The following is a 17,821-nucleotide window of genomic DNA, read 5'->3' as shown; positions in this document are numbered from 1 at the left end:
GAAAGAGAACTTAATGACTGCTACAGCTTTGTGGACAATGTCAATAATCCAGGCTAATGATTGCCTTTTCCTGGGCGCAGCCACCGCTGCTGCTCACTGCTCCCCTCACCTCCCAGGGGGTGAACAAGGGGATGGGTCAAATGCAAAGGACACATTTCACCACACCTAGTGTGTGTGTGTGTGTGACAATCATTGCTACTTTAACTTTACTTTATTTTGAAATGTAAACTAGCACAGAATTTTTATATATGGCCTAATGACCAGCTCAGTGGCCTAGTGGTTAGTGTCCGCCCTAAGACTGGTAGGTCGTGAGTTCAAACCCCGGCCGAGTCATACCAAAGACTATAAAAAGGTGAGCCATTACCTCCCTGCTGGGCACTCAGCATCAAGGCTTGGAATTGGGGGTTAAATCACCAAAATGATTCCCGAGCTCGGCCCCCGCTGCTGCTCACTGCTCCCCTCACCTCCTAGTGGGTGAACATGGGAGAATAATTTCACCACACCCAATGTGTGAGTGACAATCATTGGGACTTTAACTTTTAATCCAAACAATGGCTTCCACTCACGGTGCAAATCAACTTAACACAAAAAGTCAACACAACCTGCTCACTGAACTTTGTGGATGTTATAAACACGTCTGCTTCTCTTTCTTCCCCTCCATTTATCTTTATTTTGTATCTCTAGTTATCATGACATATATGTATTGTTGCATCTGAACCATTGTATTGTTGATAATAGAGGTATTTATTGTTATTATTCATTATCAATAGTGATATTTCTATTGGTATTTGTATTGATCCATTTGTAGTGTAGTAATGTTCATTGTCATTTCTGTATATTTACTTCACTAACCACTTCTCTGATATCACTTTTACTATCATATTTGTTGATGTCCTGTTGTTGTCTCTCTGTCTTGTCCCCACAATTTCCCCCTCTGTCTTTAAAACACTCTCCACACTTTCCATGTTTGGCACATTTTAGCTGCTTGATATTTATGATTGATGACAAAACTTTAAGGAGGTTGTCACGGATGTAAACAATGTAGGAGTCAAACTTCCACATACTCTTTGGCCCTCTCCATTCGAGAAGAGGATGTACGCCGGCAGTTCTTGAAGCTGAATACGCGGAAGGCCCCCGGGCCGGATGGTGTCTCCCCCTCCACTCTCAGACACTGCGCGGATCAGCTGGCTCATGTCTTCACTGACATTTTTAACACCTCTCTGGAGCTATGCCGCGTGCCGTCCTGCTTTAAGACCTCCACCATTGTCCCTGTCCCCAAGAAAGCACGGATCACAGGACTTAATGACTACAGGCCGGTTGCGCTGACGTCTGTGGTCATGAAGTCCTTTGAGCGCTTGGTCCTGCCCCACCTCAAGGACATCACCGCCCCCCTCCTGGACCCACTGCAGTTCGCCTACAGAGCCAACAGGTCTGTGGATGATGCAGTGAACCTGACCCTCCACTTCATCCTGGAGCATCTGGACTCCCCAGGAACCTACGCTAGGATCCTTATTGTGGACTTCAGCTCTGCCTTCAACACCATCCTCCCTGGACTGCTACGAGACCAGCTCTACCAGCTCAGCGTGCCCGACTCCCTCTGCAGTTGGATCAATGACTTCCTGACAGACCGAAGACAGCACGTGCGGCTGGGGAAGATTGTCTCGGACAGCGGAACCACCAACACTGGTACTCCTCAGGGCTGTGTACTTTCCCCCTGGCTCTTCTCCCTGTATACAAACTGCTGCACCTCCAGTCACCAGTCCTTAAAACTGCTCAAGTTTGCGGACGACACTAGCCTCATCGGGCTCATCTCGGATGGCGACGAGTCCGCCTACAGGAGAGAGGTGGACCGGCTGACGTCCTGGTGCAGCCTCAACAACCTGGAGCTGAACGCCCAGAAAACAGTGGAGATGATCATGGACTTCAGGAAAGTCACAACCCCACCATCCCCCCTCACCCTGATTGACTCTCCCACCCCCGTCTCCATTGTGGACTCCTTCCGTTTCCTGGGAACCACCATCACCCAAGACCTCAAGTGGGAGCTGACCATCAGCTCCCTCATCAAGAAGGCCCAGCAGAGGATGTACTTCCTGCGGCAGCTGAGGAAACTTGAGGTGCCGACCGAGATGCTGGTGCAGTTCTACTCAGCCATCATAGAGTCCATCCTCACCCCCTCCATCACCATCATACTTATTTCACTAATTGTTGTTATAGACTTAAATTTTGTACAAAATGAGAACAGGAAGTGAACAAATGTGATAGTAATTGTTATGAAAAGGAAAAGAGGCAGGATTTAATCAGCTCTGCTTTTTCCTACTCTTTTTTAGACATGTAAACAGAAAGTGCAATTTGTCATGTATCAAGTTGTAACGAAGCGTGTTCGGAATAAACCTAAATTAAAAAGGTCAGTACTTACCAAACGTAGTGTCAGGGACTGTTGTTGGTGTTGAACCCCAGGATGCAGAGATGGCAGGTGTAGCGCAGGAAAACATGACTTTAATGTCCAAAAGGGAGAACAGAAAACAGGATACAATCATTGAGCCCTGACTGGAGGGCGAGGCAGGCCTGATTGGCAACTGCAACCAGGTGTGTCAGGCTGCCAATCAGGGACAGGTGAGGGAAACGAGCGCTCAGGGACACATGCAGGAAGTGGAAGCAAATAAACAAATAAACAAACTGACAAATAAACCAAACTGTCAGCAAGAAGCCTGGCACGTACTTATATGGGCATGCCCATGTAAATGTTCTAAGCCTGCTCTCTTCCCTCATTTGACAAATGGGCTTGCATTGATGTCAAAATGTGCCAAACGTACTTATATGGGCATGCCCCATTTGGTTTTGGAATTTCTATTGCAACGCACGTGTCTGCTGATTACAGAGTTAGCACGTTGAGCAAATGTGTGAGAAAAATCCTGATACTTACGGAGAGTTGTCTTTTGACTCTCAACTTCAGCACGGGCAAAATGAGGAGGTGGGCTGGTGGAGTTCATGTAGAAAATAGGAGGAAGTGATGCAGGAGTCCAAAGGTCAAATAGAAAAGAGTATAATAATGAATGGGTCCTCAACACAGTACACAATTTGAAAAGTGAAATCCTGTGTGATAAAGTCATGTCATGAACACAAACAGTGAATGTGTCAAGTATTACTTTAATCAATGATATATTTCTTTCCATGATCAGCGTTAAAAAGCCTATGAATAACCACAGTCACATGCATGGAAGGTGTTCCAGCAAAAGAAAAGTGGATCTACTTGAGACTGTTGAGGAACTTGCCATGTTCCTCTCCTCGCGGCAGGAGAAGTTCTCCACCGATTTTTGGGCCTTTTTTCTCCTGCAGGAAAGAAAAGGAGATGTCATCTCTGCATTTGCCCGCATGTAAAAACAAACAAATTGTGGGAAATCCAAACAAATCCAATACAAAAGAGGCTTTGGAAAGATAATAATGCTTTGTTTTATTGACACATTGCTTCATTGTTTCTCATTTCTATGACAGGAAATCAACGCCTCTTTTCAAAGAAATGTCTACAAAGAGGTCCACAGCAGCAAATAAACACAATTCATGCTGAGTCAAGAAGTTTTTGTTTTTGAACTGCGCTGCATTTGAAGTAATATGATTGGTCAATATTCAGCAGCTTGGTCTGCCTCTGCATGCGCCTCAGGGTGTTGTTGACAAAGTGCTATTAACGCTGGCTCAGCAGTTTGCGCCTTACAACATGGCTTCTGTTGTAGGGCTGGGCGATATATCGATATGCGCGATATATTGCAGGTTTGTCTCTGTGCGATATAGAAAATGACTATATGGTGATATTGGAGTATACGTTCTCACGCAGTTGCTTTTAGCTGCGGGCATTAAACTACAGGCTCTACTCGCTCTTTCTTGTCTCTCCTTCTCACAGACAGCAAGCGCACCTTCTTACACACATCACATACTGTCACGTCATACGTCACATACGTATACGCCCTCGCGGAACAGAGAGGTAGCAGCATGGGTAACGTTAGCTGTGGTGCTAGCGGAGTGGTGCGAGCGGTAATACGAGAGAAAGAAGATGCGAATCTGGTAACAAATGAAGGAAGAATTAATTCCCCCAAAATACAGCAGGGAGTCCATCGTCCGGCGGTGGTTTGGCTTCAAGTGGGAATATGTCCAACAGACAACCGTAATTTGTCAAGTGTGGGGCGAAAGCGTTGCTATAAAAAGTAGCATTACTGCTAATATGTAGCATCATTTGAAAAGTCACCTGTTAAAGTTAAAGTACCAATGATTGTCACACACACACTAGCTAGAGAATGAACAGTGCTTACTCCGCAGTCAACATCTCCGTTCGGTGCCACACGCCCACACCATCAAAATGCCCAGGCAAAAATGTCCAAATCAACACCGTATGAAAAAAATAGTGACTTTTTTAGTTGTGATTTCCTTCTCTGCATGAAAGTTTAAAGGCCTGCTGAAAGCCACTACTAGCGACCACGCAGTCTGATAGTTTATACATCAATGATGAAATCTTAACATTGCAACACATGCCAATACGGCCGGGTTAACTTATAAAGTGACATTTTAAATTTCCTGCTAAACTTCCGGTTGGAAACGTCTATGTATGATGACGTATGCGCGTGACGTCAATCGTTGAAACGGAAGTATTGGGACACATTGTATCCAATACAAAAAGCTCAATTTTCATGGCAAAATTCCACAGTATTCTGGACATCTGTGTTGGTGAATCTTTTGCAATTTGTTTAATGAACAATGGAGACTGCAAAGAAGAAAGCTGTAGGTGGGATCGGTGTATTAGCGGCTGGCTGCAGCAACACAACCAGGAGGACTTTGACTTGGATAGCAGACGCGCTATCCGACGCTAGCCGCCGACCGCATTGATGATCGGGTGAAGTCCTTCGTCGATCGCTGGAACGCAGGTGAGCACGGGTGTTGATGAGCAGATGAGGGCTGGCTGGCGTAAGTGGATAGCTAATGTTTTTAGCATAGCTCTGTGAGGTCCCGTTGCTAAGTTAGCTTCAATGGCGTCGTTAGCAACAGCATTGTTAAGCTTCGCCAGGCTGGAAAGTATTAACCGTGTAGTTACATGTCCATGGTTTAATAGTATTGTTGATCTTCTGTCTATCCTTCCAGTCAGGGGCTTATTTCTTTTGTTTCTATCTACATTTAAGCACGATGCTATCACGTTAGCTCCGTAGCTAAAGTGCTTCGCCGATGTATTGTCGTGGAGATAAAAGTCACTGTGAATGTCCATTTCACGTTCTCGACTCTCATTTTCAAGAGGATATAGTATCCGAGGTGGTTTGAAATACAAATCCGTGATCCACAATAGAAAAAGGAGAGAGTGTGGAATCCAATGAGCCAGCTTGTACTTAAGTTACAGTCAGAGCGAAAAAAGATGCGCCCTGCACTGCACTCTAGTCCTTCACTCTCACGATCCTCATCCACAAATCTTTCATCCTCGCTCAAATTAATGGGGTAATCGTCGCTTTCTCGGTCCGAATCGCTCTCGCTCCATTGTAAACAATGTGGAAATGTGAGGAGCTCCACAACCTGCGACGTCACGCTACTTCCGGTACAGGCAAGGCTTTTTTATCAGCGACCAAAAGTTGCGAACTTTATCGTCGATGTTCTCTACTAAATCCTTTCAGCAAAAATATGGCAATATCGCGAAATGATCAAGTATGACACATAGAATGGATCTGCTATCCCCGTTTAAATTTTAAAAAATTCATTTCAGTAGGCCTTTAAAAGTAGCATATATTAATGCAGTATGAAGAAGAATGTTTGAATGTAGACACATAGAATCATCATACTGCTGTGATTATATGCATCAAGTGTTCATTCAAGGCTAAGGCAAAATATCGAGATATATATCGTGTATCGCGATATGGCCTTAAAATATTGCGATATTAAAAAAAGGCCATATCGCCCAGCCCTATTCTGTTGTGCAATATAATAATAATAATAATGGATTAGATTTATATAGCGCTTTTCTAGACACTCAAAGCGCTTCACAGAGAAGTGAGAACCCATCATTCATATTTACAACTCATTCATTCATCATTCATTCTCCGGTGTGAGCGGCACCGGGGGCAAGGGTGAAGTGTCCTGCCCAAGGACACAACGGCAGCGATTTTGGATGGTAAGAGGCGGGGAGCGAACCTGCAACCCTCAGGTTTCTGGCACGGTTGCTCTACCCACTACGCCATACCGCCCCATATACTTGTTCAAAAAGGACTATCCACCTCAGGGGTGTCCAAACTTTTTCCACAGAGGGCCTCACACAAGCATGTGGGAGCCATTGGAGCCTTGAATATGTCAAGAATTCATAACAACATTGATTTTGATTCATTATTATTTTGTGAGCGATGACAGTTTTAAAGAAGAAAACAGCCTGCATGGCAGCTTTGTCTTATTAGAATCGACACTGCAACTTTTTCTCCTTACATTTCACCTGCTTGATCTTTTATTACACATTTTTTTGTAATAGTATTTTACAAAATGCGCGATGGACCGTTACTTTGGACACATCTGAGCTAGCCAAAGAGCCACGTTTTCATTTTCCTTATTAATCATTTCAATATTTACGTCAAAAATGTATAATGAGATGGTATTTCCAATTGGAGCCTGTCATCTTTATGTATATGAAGGCAGGATTGTTGTATTGGATGTGATTAGATTGTTGGTGTTTAGAAGAAAATGGAAGAATGTTTACCTTCAGCATGCCATCACGCTCCCATTTAAACAGACCACAATTACTGTAAAGTAAGAGAAAGGTGAGTCCTTATACTCATGACACCATCATAGGACAGAAGAGAGCGTCCTACCTGCAGTGTTTGTGCGGCAGCCTGTCGAGGGCGATGGCTCTCTGTCCGCACGGACACTTGAAGAAACGCTTCTTAGCGTCGTGCCAGTGGAGTGGATGGTTGTCCGCCACGCAGCGATCTGCCGGTTTGAAGTAGGTGTACTTACACTGCAAGCAAGCAAGCAAGCAAGACATTTAGAAGGTGCAGGCCGGAAGATAGTGTTGCTCTTATGACTAAAAATGCCACTTGCAAGGTTTCCCCCAATGTACTTGTGCGGTCAGGGCGTGGTTAATATGACATCATTATATCATTTGCATAATAGGCAATGAGGCATTAGATTTTCTTTAAAAGGCTAAAAAAATGCTATACATTGATTTGTGTTACTATTAACTAGTAATAACATATATGTTTCTTATATTATACTGTTTTGCTCTTTTGTATGTACTTTGCTTAGAATTATTTGAAGTTTCTAGAGCAGTGTTGTCCAAACTGCAGCCTGCAGGCCAGATACGTCTTCAGTTTGGCACGCAAGACGTCATGAGTTTAAAAAGGATTTTGATATGTTGTAATCTAGTGGACAACCTTCCCTAGTCATGGTACAAAAAAAACAAACATTTTCAAAATAAAATAAATTCCAACTAACTCAAAATGTCAACAGACATAGTCACACATAACACAACCTGCCCACTCAACTTTTTGTACATGACAAAAAAACGTTTGTGCACCATCAAAAATTCCATAATTCCATTAATGCCATAATCAGTTTGAATAAGTCATGTCAGCGGTTGCGAAGGTAGCAGACTTAAAGCATATATTTGGTGGATGAGAAGTGAACATAAAAGTACATATTTGACTATTTGTTTACATTTTAGCAGAGGCTGAGCTTTCCTTGCAGTCTTAGAGATTGTACAGGTGTGTAGCGACTCTTTACTTCTGTAGCTGGACAACCAGCGAGAGCTGCAGCAAGCCTGACGTCAAACTTGCTCCAGTTGGATTTTCTCTTCTTGAAAGCTGTCGTTTTAATATTTGAACGTTGCACATTTTATAAATGGCTGTATGTGTGGTATATATTCAAAGTACATGCTGCCTCCACTCCAGACCATCGCATGCATCTTGGTTACGTCGTCACAACATCCGCTTTTATTGGTGGTCGAATTTTCAGTAGTTTACAAATAATAGGCTATATATTCATTCATACATTATATTACATGGATTTGTTTTCATGTTAAAAAAAGCTTACTTTTAAGGTGTGGCTGCTTTTATTTTGCCATGGGGGGGCGCCACCATCAAATACATGTAGGTACATAAGGAGGAGGGCCGCACTTTTAAGAGTCCAAGGGCTTAGGGGCCAGACATTAAAATTTGGAAGTTTCGTCAATTCGTTATTTGCAAAGTAAAATCAGTGGCTTTCCCGCTGCACTGTCAATAAATGTATTATTCGGCCCTCACTACACGTTTCCAGCATGTGCAGCTAGACAGATAGTTAACAGAATTAAGAAACAAAAGCTCCAGAAGTTTTGTTGATCGGTGTTCCTTCTTTGGAATGATTTTCCTTCCTCAGTTTGATTTTTTGACACATCTTCCTTTATTTAGGTTTGTAGGACTGAGAGTATAACGTCCATTGTGTATATTAAATAAATATAGTCTATTGTATATTCAACAGAAATAAAATACAAGGTTTAGTGTTAATACATTCACACAGTATAAACTACATATGCATATGGAAATGACACATTAACACATGTGGCTCAACACAATTAAACCTAAGGTGTAGCTTTATCGCCCTCTACCGGTCACATTCAGGGCTACATGTATTAAACGAGATGAATACATGGAGTTACATGTATTAAACGAGATGAATACATGGAGTAACATGTATTAAACGAGATGAATACATGGAGCTACATGTATTAAACGAGATGAATACATGGAGCTACATGTATTAAAACGAGATGAATACATGGAGCTACATGTATTAAACGAGATGAATACATGGAGCTACATGTATTAAACGAGATGAATACATGGAGCTACATGTATTAAAACGAGATGAATACATGGAGCTACATGTATTAAAACGAGATGAATACATGGAGTTACATGTATTAAACGAGATGAATACATGGAGTAACATGTATTAAACAAGATGAATACATGGAGTAACATGTATTAAACGAGATGAATACATGGAGCTACATGTATTAAACGAGATGAATACATGGAGCTACATGTATTAAAACGAGATGAATACATGGAGTTACATGTATTAAACGAGATGAATACATGGAGTTACATGTATTAAACAAGATGAATACATGGAGCTACATGTATTAAACGAGATGAATACATGGAGTAACATGTATTAAACGAGATGAATACATGGAGCTACATGTATTAAACGAGATGAATACATGGAGCTACATGTATTAAACGAGATGAATACATGGAGTTACATGTATTAAACGAGATGAATACATGGAGCTACATGTATTAAACGAGATGAATACATGGAGTTACATGTATTAAACGAGATGAATACATGGAGCTACATGTATTAAACGAGATGAATACATGGAGCTACATGTATTAAAACGAGATGAATACATGGAGTTACATGTATTAAACGAGATGAATACATGGAGCTACATGTATTAAACGAGATGAATACATGGAGCTACATGTATTAAACGAGATGAATACATGGAGTTACATGTATTAAACAAGATGAATACATGGAGCTACATGTATTAAACAAGATGAATACATGGAGTAACATGTATTAAACGAGATGAATACATGGAGCTACATGTATTAAACGAGATGAATACATGGAGTTACATGTATTAAACAAGATGAATACATGGAGCTACATGTATTAAACAAGATGAATACATGGAGCTACATGTATTAAACGAGATGAATACATGGAGTTACATGTATTAAACGAGATGAATACATGGAGTAACATGTATTAAACGAGATGAATACATGGAGTTACATGTATTAAACGAGATGAATACATGGAGTAACATGTATTAAACGAGATGAATACATGGAGTTACATGTATTAAACGAGATGAATACATGGAGTTACATGTATTAAACGAGATGAATACATGGAGTTACATGTATTAAACGAGATGAATACATGGAGTTACATGTATTAAACGAGATGAATACATGGAGTTACATGTATTAAACGAGATGAATACATGGAGTTACATGTATTAAACGAGATGAATACATGGAGTTACATGTATTAAACGAGATGAATACATGGAGCCAAAAAACAACACGACCAAGAATACTAAAAGACATCACAAAGTTAGCAATTTCACTACATTCAGACTTTGTTTTCCAGTCGCTGTTAAAAGTCCCACTTTGGCGATTTATTTGGATTTATTTCAGCGGGGTGGCGGGTGTACTGCATACATGAGCAACCCTAGTGTGAATGGTTCTATCAAACCTATTTGGGGGATGTTCGGCGGGTCAAATAAAAAGCTTTGAATAGGACTGACTTGCCCATTCACCGATGAAGAAAAGTGTACCTCTTTGCAGCTAACAGCGCGACACTTCATCTCTCTGATGTTCCTCATTTTGTCCTCCATCTGCTCCTTTTTCACCAGCGCATCAAAGTAACGTTCCTGCAGCTGATACTCAGCCTGGGCAGAAGAGACATGTGAAACAAAGGCTAAGCGTGTATACAGTGTGACATTTGCGTGCGTACCGCTTCCAGGACGGCTCCATGGCGAGATTTGGCATTGAGGATCTTTTGAAACTCCTCTGAGTGAATGTAGCTCAGCTGCTCCTGCTTCTTCTTTAGCGCCGGCTCATCGCTACCTGACCACTCCGCTGCAGAGAAGAAGCAAAGCAGAAATGAAAAACAACATTATGGGCGCAGATATTTGCCATGTTGAAATTTATCAGTTATCCGCCTCTTTTATATTTAAAACTACATCAGCAGATATGACATATACACATATGATACCAGTAGTTTTTTAAATAACTAGTGACGTAGATAGTAATAAACAAGGCTCTTTTTCCGGGAACTCCAGTTTTGGTCGTTCTTTCCTGGCGTCTTACCGGTCTCGTTTTGTGTGTTTTCGCTACTGCAGCAATGGCATTTGCTTGACAAGCTTCCATCCAAACACTCGGAGCGTGGGCTCTCTAAACCAGCTGGAAAGCAGCTGCAGTACATCCAGAATGCTGCTGCTCCAGTCCTGATTAGAACCAGGAAATACGACCATATTAGTCCAGTGCCCTAGCTTCCCGTTGCTCAGAGAATAGACTTTATAACAAGTCTTTTCATGGTCTTGTTCCAAAGTACATCTCTGACGTGTTAGAGAACCTCAGGGGGTGGTCTCCTGCTGGTTCCCAGAGTTTGCACCAAACATGGAGAAACTGTTGTTTCAGTTTTATGCTCCTAAAATCTGGACTAGTCTTCCTGAAGATGTGAGACGGGCGGGCCCCAACGATGCTCAAATCCAGCCTGAAAACACTTGAATTGTTCATATGACGACTGAAAGTATTTGATCTACAGATTTGAATGAATTACCATTGTTTTTATGATGATTATATAGTCTGATTTGAATTTGAATGATTTTTCCTTCTTTGAATTTTCTGTAAAGCACTTTGAATTGCCCTGTGTACAAATTGTGCTCTATAAATAAACTCTCCTTGCCTTGCTTTATTAAAGGAGCACGCAGAGTTTCATGTTTTGTGGTTCAATCTAATAACGCGACAGAGATGGATGGACATGGAGATGACAGAAAATATATCCAAAAATGGGAATGTTTTGGAAATATATTGATAAATAGGAGATTCATACATTAGTGAAGAAGAGCAGGCAGCAGCTCACACATTCTCATACTTCCTGTGACATCCAGAATTAAAGGCCTACTGACATTTTTTTCTAAAATTTAAACGGGGATAGCAGATCCATTCTATGTGTCATACTTGATCATTTCGCGATATTGCCATATTTTTGCTGAAAGGATTTAGTAGAGAACAACAACGATAAAGTTCGCAACTTTTGGTCGCTGATAAATAAAAGCCTTGCTTATACCGGAAGTAGCGTGACGTCACAGGAGGAAGGACTCCTCACATTTCCCCATTGTTTACACCAGCAGCGAGAGAGATTCGGACCGAGAAAGCGACGATTACCCCATTAATTTGAGCGAGGATGAAAGATTTGTGGATGAGGATCGTGAGAGTGAAGGACTAGCGTGCAGTCCAGGACATATCTTTTTTCGCTCTGACCGTAACTTAGTTACAAGCTGGCTCATTGGATTCCACACTTTCTCCTTTTTCTATTGTGGATCACAGATTTGTATTTTAAACCACCTCGGATACTATATACTCTTGAAAATGAGAGTCGAGAACGTGAAATGGACATTCACAGTGACTTTTATCTCCACGACAATACATCGGCGAAGCTCTTTAGCTACAGAGCTAACGTGATAGCATCGGGCTCAAATGCAGATAGAAACAAAATAAATAAACCCCTGACTGGAAGGATAGACAGAAGATCAACAATACTATTAAACCATGGACATGTAAATACACGGTTAATAATTTCCAGCTTGGCGAAGCTTAACAATGCTGTTGCTAACGACGCCATTGAAGCTAACTTAGCAACGGGACGGTGGCGGCGACACGCACGTACGGGCAAGCGATCAAATGTTTGGAAGCCAAAGCTGTACTCACGGTAGCGCGTCTGCTATCCATCTCAAAGTCCTCCTGGTTGTGTTGCTGCAGCCAGCCGCTAATACACCGATCCCACCTACAGCTTTCTTCTTTGCAGTCTTCATTGTTCATTAAACATATTGCAAAAGATTCACCAACACAGATGTCCAGAATACTGTGGAATTTTGCCATGAAAACAGAGCTTTTTTGTATTGGATTCAATGGGTCCGAATACTTCCGTATCAACCATTGACGTCACGCGCATATGTCATCATACATAGACGTTTTCAACCGGAAGTGTGGCGGGAAATTTAGAATGTCACTTTATAAGTTAACCCGGCCGTATTGCAATGTTAAGATGTCATCATTGATATACAAACTATCAGACTGCGTGGTCGCTAGTAGTGGCTTTCAGTAGGCCTTTAAGTAGAAGAGTTATTGTGATGTAGAGAAATGTCATAATTTGACCAATTTTCCTAGGAGATGTTCCATATTTAGAAATAAAATGTTGATGTTCCTCTTAGAAACACGTATTAAAGGTGTTTGATGTTTTTTGCTGCTAAATTAAACACAACATAAAACATGATGTCAATACTGTTACTACTATTGTTAAAAAAGAACTTAAAATGTGCTTACTGACGTATATTATTCATGTTTAAATAACTTTTACTGCAAATGCATATCGGTTACTGGCCTCCTTGACAACTAATAATGGGTCAAACTCTAGTATATTATTGATCCAGTGTGTGTACCTTTAGGTGAAGTGAGACTCTGCTCCACGCGAGTGTTAATCTCATTGCTGTTTGTCCTTTTCCTCTTCACACCATTGGGGTCTTCCTTCTCAAGCGCCATCCCCTTTGCTCTCAGCTTCCGTAGAGCCGCCATCTTGGTGGCGGAGAGGCTGTTGGCCGGTGCAGCAGGCGGCCCGCTGTCAAAGAAGAGGACGTCCTCGTCCTTACAGAGGCCCCGTCCCAACGTGGGGGTTGCAGGGCTTTGGCTGGTCTTGGGGACCACAGGGGCTGCTCTGGGGGATGTCAGTAAAGAGTCCCGGGATTTTGGCAACACGCTCGCCTGGAGGCCCTCCACCCGACGACGACGGTTCTCCATGAGCTCCCTCTGCTTCTGTTTCTGCTGCTTCAGGAGGTCTGACGCTGATATGGACTGAATGGGAGAACCATGGGGGTCCTTGGAGACGGCTGCTGGACCACATCAGAACATCAGCCCACAGGTTTGGGGTAGAGGTGGACATTGGTGAGATGTACCTGGTGCCAGGTGCTTCTTCAGCTGCAGAGCTCCCGGTGTTGGCGCAGACATCAAACTCTTGAATTCACTGGAACAACCTGATACCTCCCCAGATTGCATCCCTGACGGACACAAAGCAAAATGTACATTTCAAATACATGATATACTGTATATGTACACATACAAAGTGGCTGCAGGACACAAAGCAAAATGTACATTTCAAATACATGATATACTGTATATGTACACATATACAAGGCAGATTTTTTTTTTACCCATAATCGCTTTCCACCTGTGTTTTGTTTTGTTTATATTTGCCGGGTCAAATGATGAATTATTCATTATTGGTCGACTTTAACGTTATGAACTTTCCGGTACAATTTCTTACATTTTGATTCGCCGAAAGTTTTATCAATTACAAATACTGCATTTGCGGTATTAGGACTCCCTAGTCCTAATACCTAGGAGTGGAGTGTGTGGGTGGTAGTTTGATTGTCCAAGGTGAGTGGAGTGTGTGGATGGTAGTTTGATTGTCCAAGGTGAGTGGTGTGTGTGGATGGTAGTTTGATTGTCCAAGGTGAGTGGAGTGTGTGGATGGTAGTTTGATTGTCCAAGGTGAGTGGGGTGTGTGGATGGTAGTTTGATTGTCCAAGGTGAGTGGTGTGTGTGGATGGTAGTTTGATTGTCCAAGGTGAGTGGAGTGTGTGGATGGTAGTTTGATTGTCCAAGGTGAGTGGAGTGTGTGGATGGTAGTTTGATTGTCCAAGGTGAGTGGAGTGTGTGGATGGTAGTTTGATTGTCCAAGGTGAGTGGGGTGTGTGGATGGTAGTTTGATTGTCCAAGGTGAGTGGTGTGTGTGGATGGTAGTTTGATTGTCCAAGGTGAGTGGAGTGTGTGGATGGTGGTTTGATTGTCCAAGGTGAGTGGAGTGTGTGGATGGTAGTTTGATTGTTCAAGGTGAGTGGAGTGTGTGGATGGTAGTTTGATTGTTCAAGGTGAGTGGAGTGTGTGGATGGTAGTTTGATTGTCCAAGGTGAGTGGAGTGTGTGGATGGTAGTTTGATTGTCCAAGGTGAGTGGAGTGTGTGGATGGTAGTTTGATTGTCCAAGGTGAGTGGAGTGTGTGGATGGTAGTTTGATTGTCCAAGGTGAGTGGAGTGTGTGGATGGTAGTTTGATTGTTCAAGGTGAGTGGAGTGTGTGGATGGTAGTTTGATTGTCCAAGGTGAGTGGAGTGTGTGGATGGTAGTTTGATTGTCCAAGGTGAGTGGAGTGTGTGGATGGTAGTTTGATTGTCCAAGGTGAGCGGAGTGTGTGGATGGTAGTTTGATTGTCCAAGGTGAGTGGAGTGTGTGGATGGTAGTTTGATTGTCCAAGGTGGGTGGAGTGTGTGGATGGTAGTTTGATTGTCCAAGGTGAGTGGAGTGTGTGGATGGTAGTTTGATTGTCCAAGGTGAGTGGAGTGTGTGGATGGTAGTTTGATTGTCCAAGGTGGGTGGAGTGTGTGGATGGTGGTTTGATTGTCCAAGGTGAGTGGAGTGTGTGGATGGTGGTTTGATTGTCCAAGGTGAGTGGAGTGTGTGGATGGTAGTTTGACTGTCCAAGGTGAGTGGAGTGTGTGGATGGTGGTTTGATTGTCCAAGGTGAGTGGAGTGTGTGGATGGTGTGTACTTGATCTTTGTCCAAAATATTTGCCACTAAATTGGATGATGCTGGTGTACCTAATGAAGTGTCTGCATCTTACCAAGAGTCTTAGCCTGACGAGCTGAACCCTTCACAAAGAACCTGTCCAGAGTTTTCTGTCCTGGTTTGTTGGGTTTGGTTGCAGACCTGGAACACACGAGATGCTACCGTTCTTGCCTTTGTGGATGTTCAGTATGTTGAGAGCGCAGCTACTCACAGCGACGCTGCACAGGCGGCTGAGGACACGCCGCCATAGTAGAAGCCGTCCTGACACAGACGCTCCTTGAGGCTGGCGCCCTTCACCTTGTTGGGAGCTTTACCAGAGAAGGACGACTGCAGCTCGGCCCTCTTGGAGCTCATCTTCTTGTACTGGGCCTTGACGTGATACTGGCAGTACTGGCACTCGTACTGTGGAGAGGAACAACAACACAACAAGGGTTCATTAGCGGGCAGCAACAACACAACTGATTAGCGGAGGAGCCACAGATTTAAAGTACCATGTTAACCAGCTGAGAACAAGGGTCCCCGTTCTTCTTCATGGCTTTGCATGTGCCGTAGTCTTGTGCTTCACCCATCAGCAGCACCTTCTGTGGGTGATCCACTGTCAAGCTGACCTGGAGGACGTAACACAAGTGTGAAATATTCATCTTGTGCAAAGTCAGATGAGATTCTTCATTCACATTTCTTTAGTTGACGCCATGCTTCAGATGAAACATTCATCAAAAGACTTGGTCTTAGGTTGAAAATGTGGAGTGGGTTGACTTGTCTGCTGGATTCATAGCTGCACCACACGTTTAGCACCATCACACCACTTTCTACCCAAGAAAACATGTTTATTCACAATAATATAATGGCAAAAAGGTGGGGGACCTACTGTATGCGTGCATAATATTTCTGTTAGTACAAATGTATTCACTGGAGATCGACATAATCCTCAAGAAGGTCAATACGCGATATTTGGAGCTGATATGTCGTCGTGGCTTGTGCAGCCCTTTGAGACACTCGTGATTTAGGGCTATATAAGTAAACATTAATTGATATTCATTTGCAGTAAGTTATTTCAACATTAATAACCCAGTGGTTAGAGTGTCCGCCCTGAGATGGGTAGGTTGTGAGTTCAAAGAGTCATACCAAAGACTATAAAAATGTGAGCCATTACCTCCCTGCTTGGCACTCAGCATCAAGAGTTGGAATTGGGGGTTAAATCACCAAAAATGATTCCCGGGCTGCTGCTCACTGCTCCCCTCACCTCCCAGGGGGTGAACAAGGGGATGGGTCAAATGCAGAGGACAAAGTTCACCACACCTAGTGTGTGCGTGTGTGACAATCATTGCTACTTTAACTTTTTTAACTTTAACATCACTAAACATCACCAGCATAGTGGGTTTTAAGAATAGACTAAGAGGAGAAGTATTGCGGAAAGAGATTATTCTAGATTGTACCTAATGTCATGACTGTTTTTATTGACTATTGACTATCTTATTGATTGTAGTAGTAGTAGTAGTAGAAAATGGATGGATGGTACTTTTTCATCACTTATTGTTTGTCTTTGGTACACTAATTTGTATATTTTAGGCCATTGGTTCTTTGTTTTATTTTTGCAAAAATATATATATATATATGTTTTTATATTGCTCTTTTTATCTTTGGTATGAACATTATTATATAAACTCGAAGTTATTATTACTTTTTTTGGTTCTTTGTTGTTGCTATTTTTGTATTACAACATTTTATTATTTGATCATGTTGTCCATCCATCCATTTTCTACCGCTTATTCCCTTCGGGATCACGGGGGGCACTGGAGCCTATCTCAGCTACAATTGGGCGGAAGGCGGGGTACACCCTGGACAAGTCGCCACCTCATCGCAGGGCCAACACAGATAGACGGACAACATTCACACTCACATTCACATCATGTTGTACTGCATTTTAATATTTTGTTTTGTAATTGTGTGATGTTTTTCGTCTGGATCCCAGGAAAATAGTCTCCACTGCGGTGTAGACTAATGGGGATCCTTAATAAACTAAAAAAAAACAAAAAACATCTGGACAAGGCTTTAAGTTGTTTTTTTAACATTATTTTTAGGAAGGGTGGGACCAGTAGTGACATAATGTTTGATGTTGTGTTTCATTTATCATCAAACATCTTTATTACACGTGTCTAAGAGGAGCATCAACATTTGATTTCTAAATATGGAACATCTCCTGGGAAAATTGGTAGAAATATGTCATTTCTCTACATTTTATACACTTTATGGATTTAATATATTGTAAGGTTTCTGAAAACATTTCAATAAAAACAATTCTGGGCTCCTTCACATAGATTATAGTTGAGACATTTTTCAAGATGGCTGACATCATTTCTTCCTGGGTGTTACAGAAAGTATGAGAATGTTTGAGCTGCTGCCTCAC

The 17,821-nt window shown here is 42.2% G+C and overlaps 1 protein-coding gene across 4 annotated transcripts in view; it reads right to left on the bottom strand.

Annotated features, from left to right (window-relative positions):
* Positions 1-3,127: 3,127 nt before the first annotated feature.
* The window catches only part of mcm10 (minichromosome maintenance 10 replication initiation factor), a 24,351-nt gene continuing 9,657 nt past the window's right edge, over positions 3,128-17,821 (bottom strand). For 3 of the 4 annotated variants that reach the window (XM_062066633.1, XM_062066634.1, XM_062066635.1), the window contains exons 10-19: positions 15,906-16,022; positions 15,626-15,816; positions 15,470-15,555; positions 13,748-13,849; positions 13,238-13,684; positions 10,528-10,652; positions 10,349-10,462; positions 6,822-6,967; positions 6,710-6,752; positions 3,128-3,330 (exon numbers count right to left, since the gene is read on the bottom strand). In XM_062066633.1, coding sequence (XP_061922617.1) covers positions 3,247-3,330; positions 6,710-6,752; positions 6,822-6,967; positions 10,349-10,462; positions 10,528-10,652; positions 13,238-13,684; positions 13,748-13,849; positions 15,470-15,555; positions 15,626-15,816; positions 15,906-16,022 — 1,455 coding nt within the window. In that variant the 3' untranslated portion in view covers positions 3,128-3,246. The remainder of the gene's footprint in view (positions 3,331-6,709; positions 6,753-6,821; positions 6,968-10,348; positions 10,463-10,527; positions 10,653-13,237; positions 13,685-13,747; positions 13,850-15,469; positions 15,556-15,625; positions 15,817-15,905; positions 16,023-17,821) is intronic. The other variant, XM_062066636.1, reaches the window with a different exon arrangement.

This window comes from Entelurus aequoreus, linkage group LG12 (assembly GCF_033978785.1).
Source record: "Entelurus aequoreus isolate RoL-2023_Sb linkage group LG12, RoL_Eaeq_v1.1, whole genome shotgun sequence".
In the NCBI taxonomy this organism is placed as follows: domain Eukaryota; kingdom Metazoa; phylum Chordata; class Actinopteri; order Syngnathiformes; family Syngnathidae; genus Entelurus; species Entelurus aequoreus.
The sequence above is the reverse complement of the archived record's forward strand: the minus strand, read 5'-3'. Positions and strand labels throughout refer to the sequence as shown.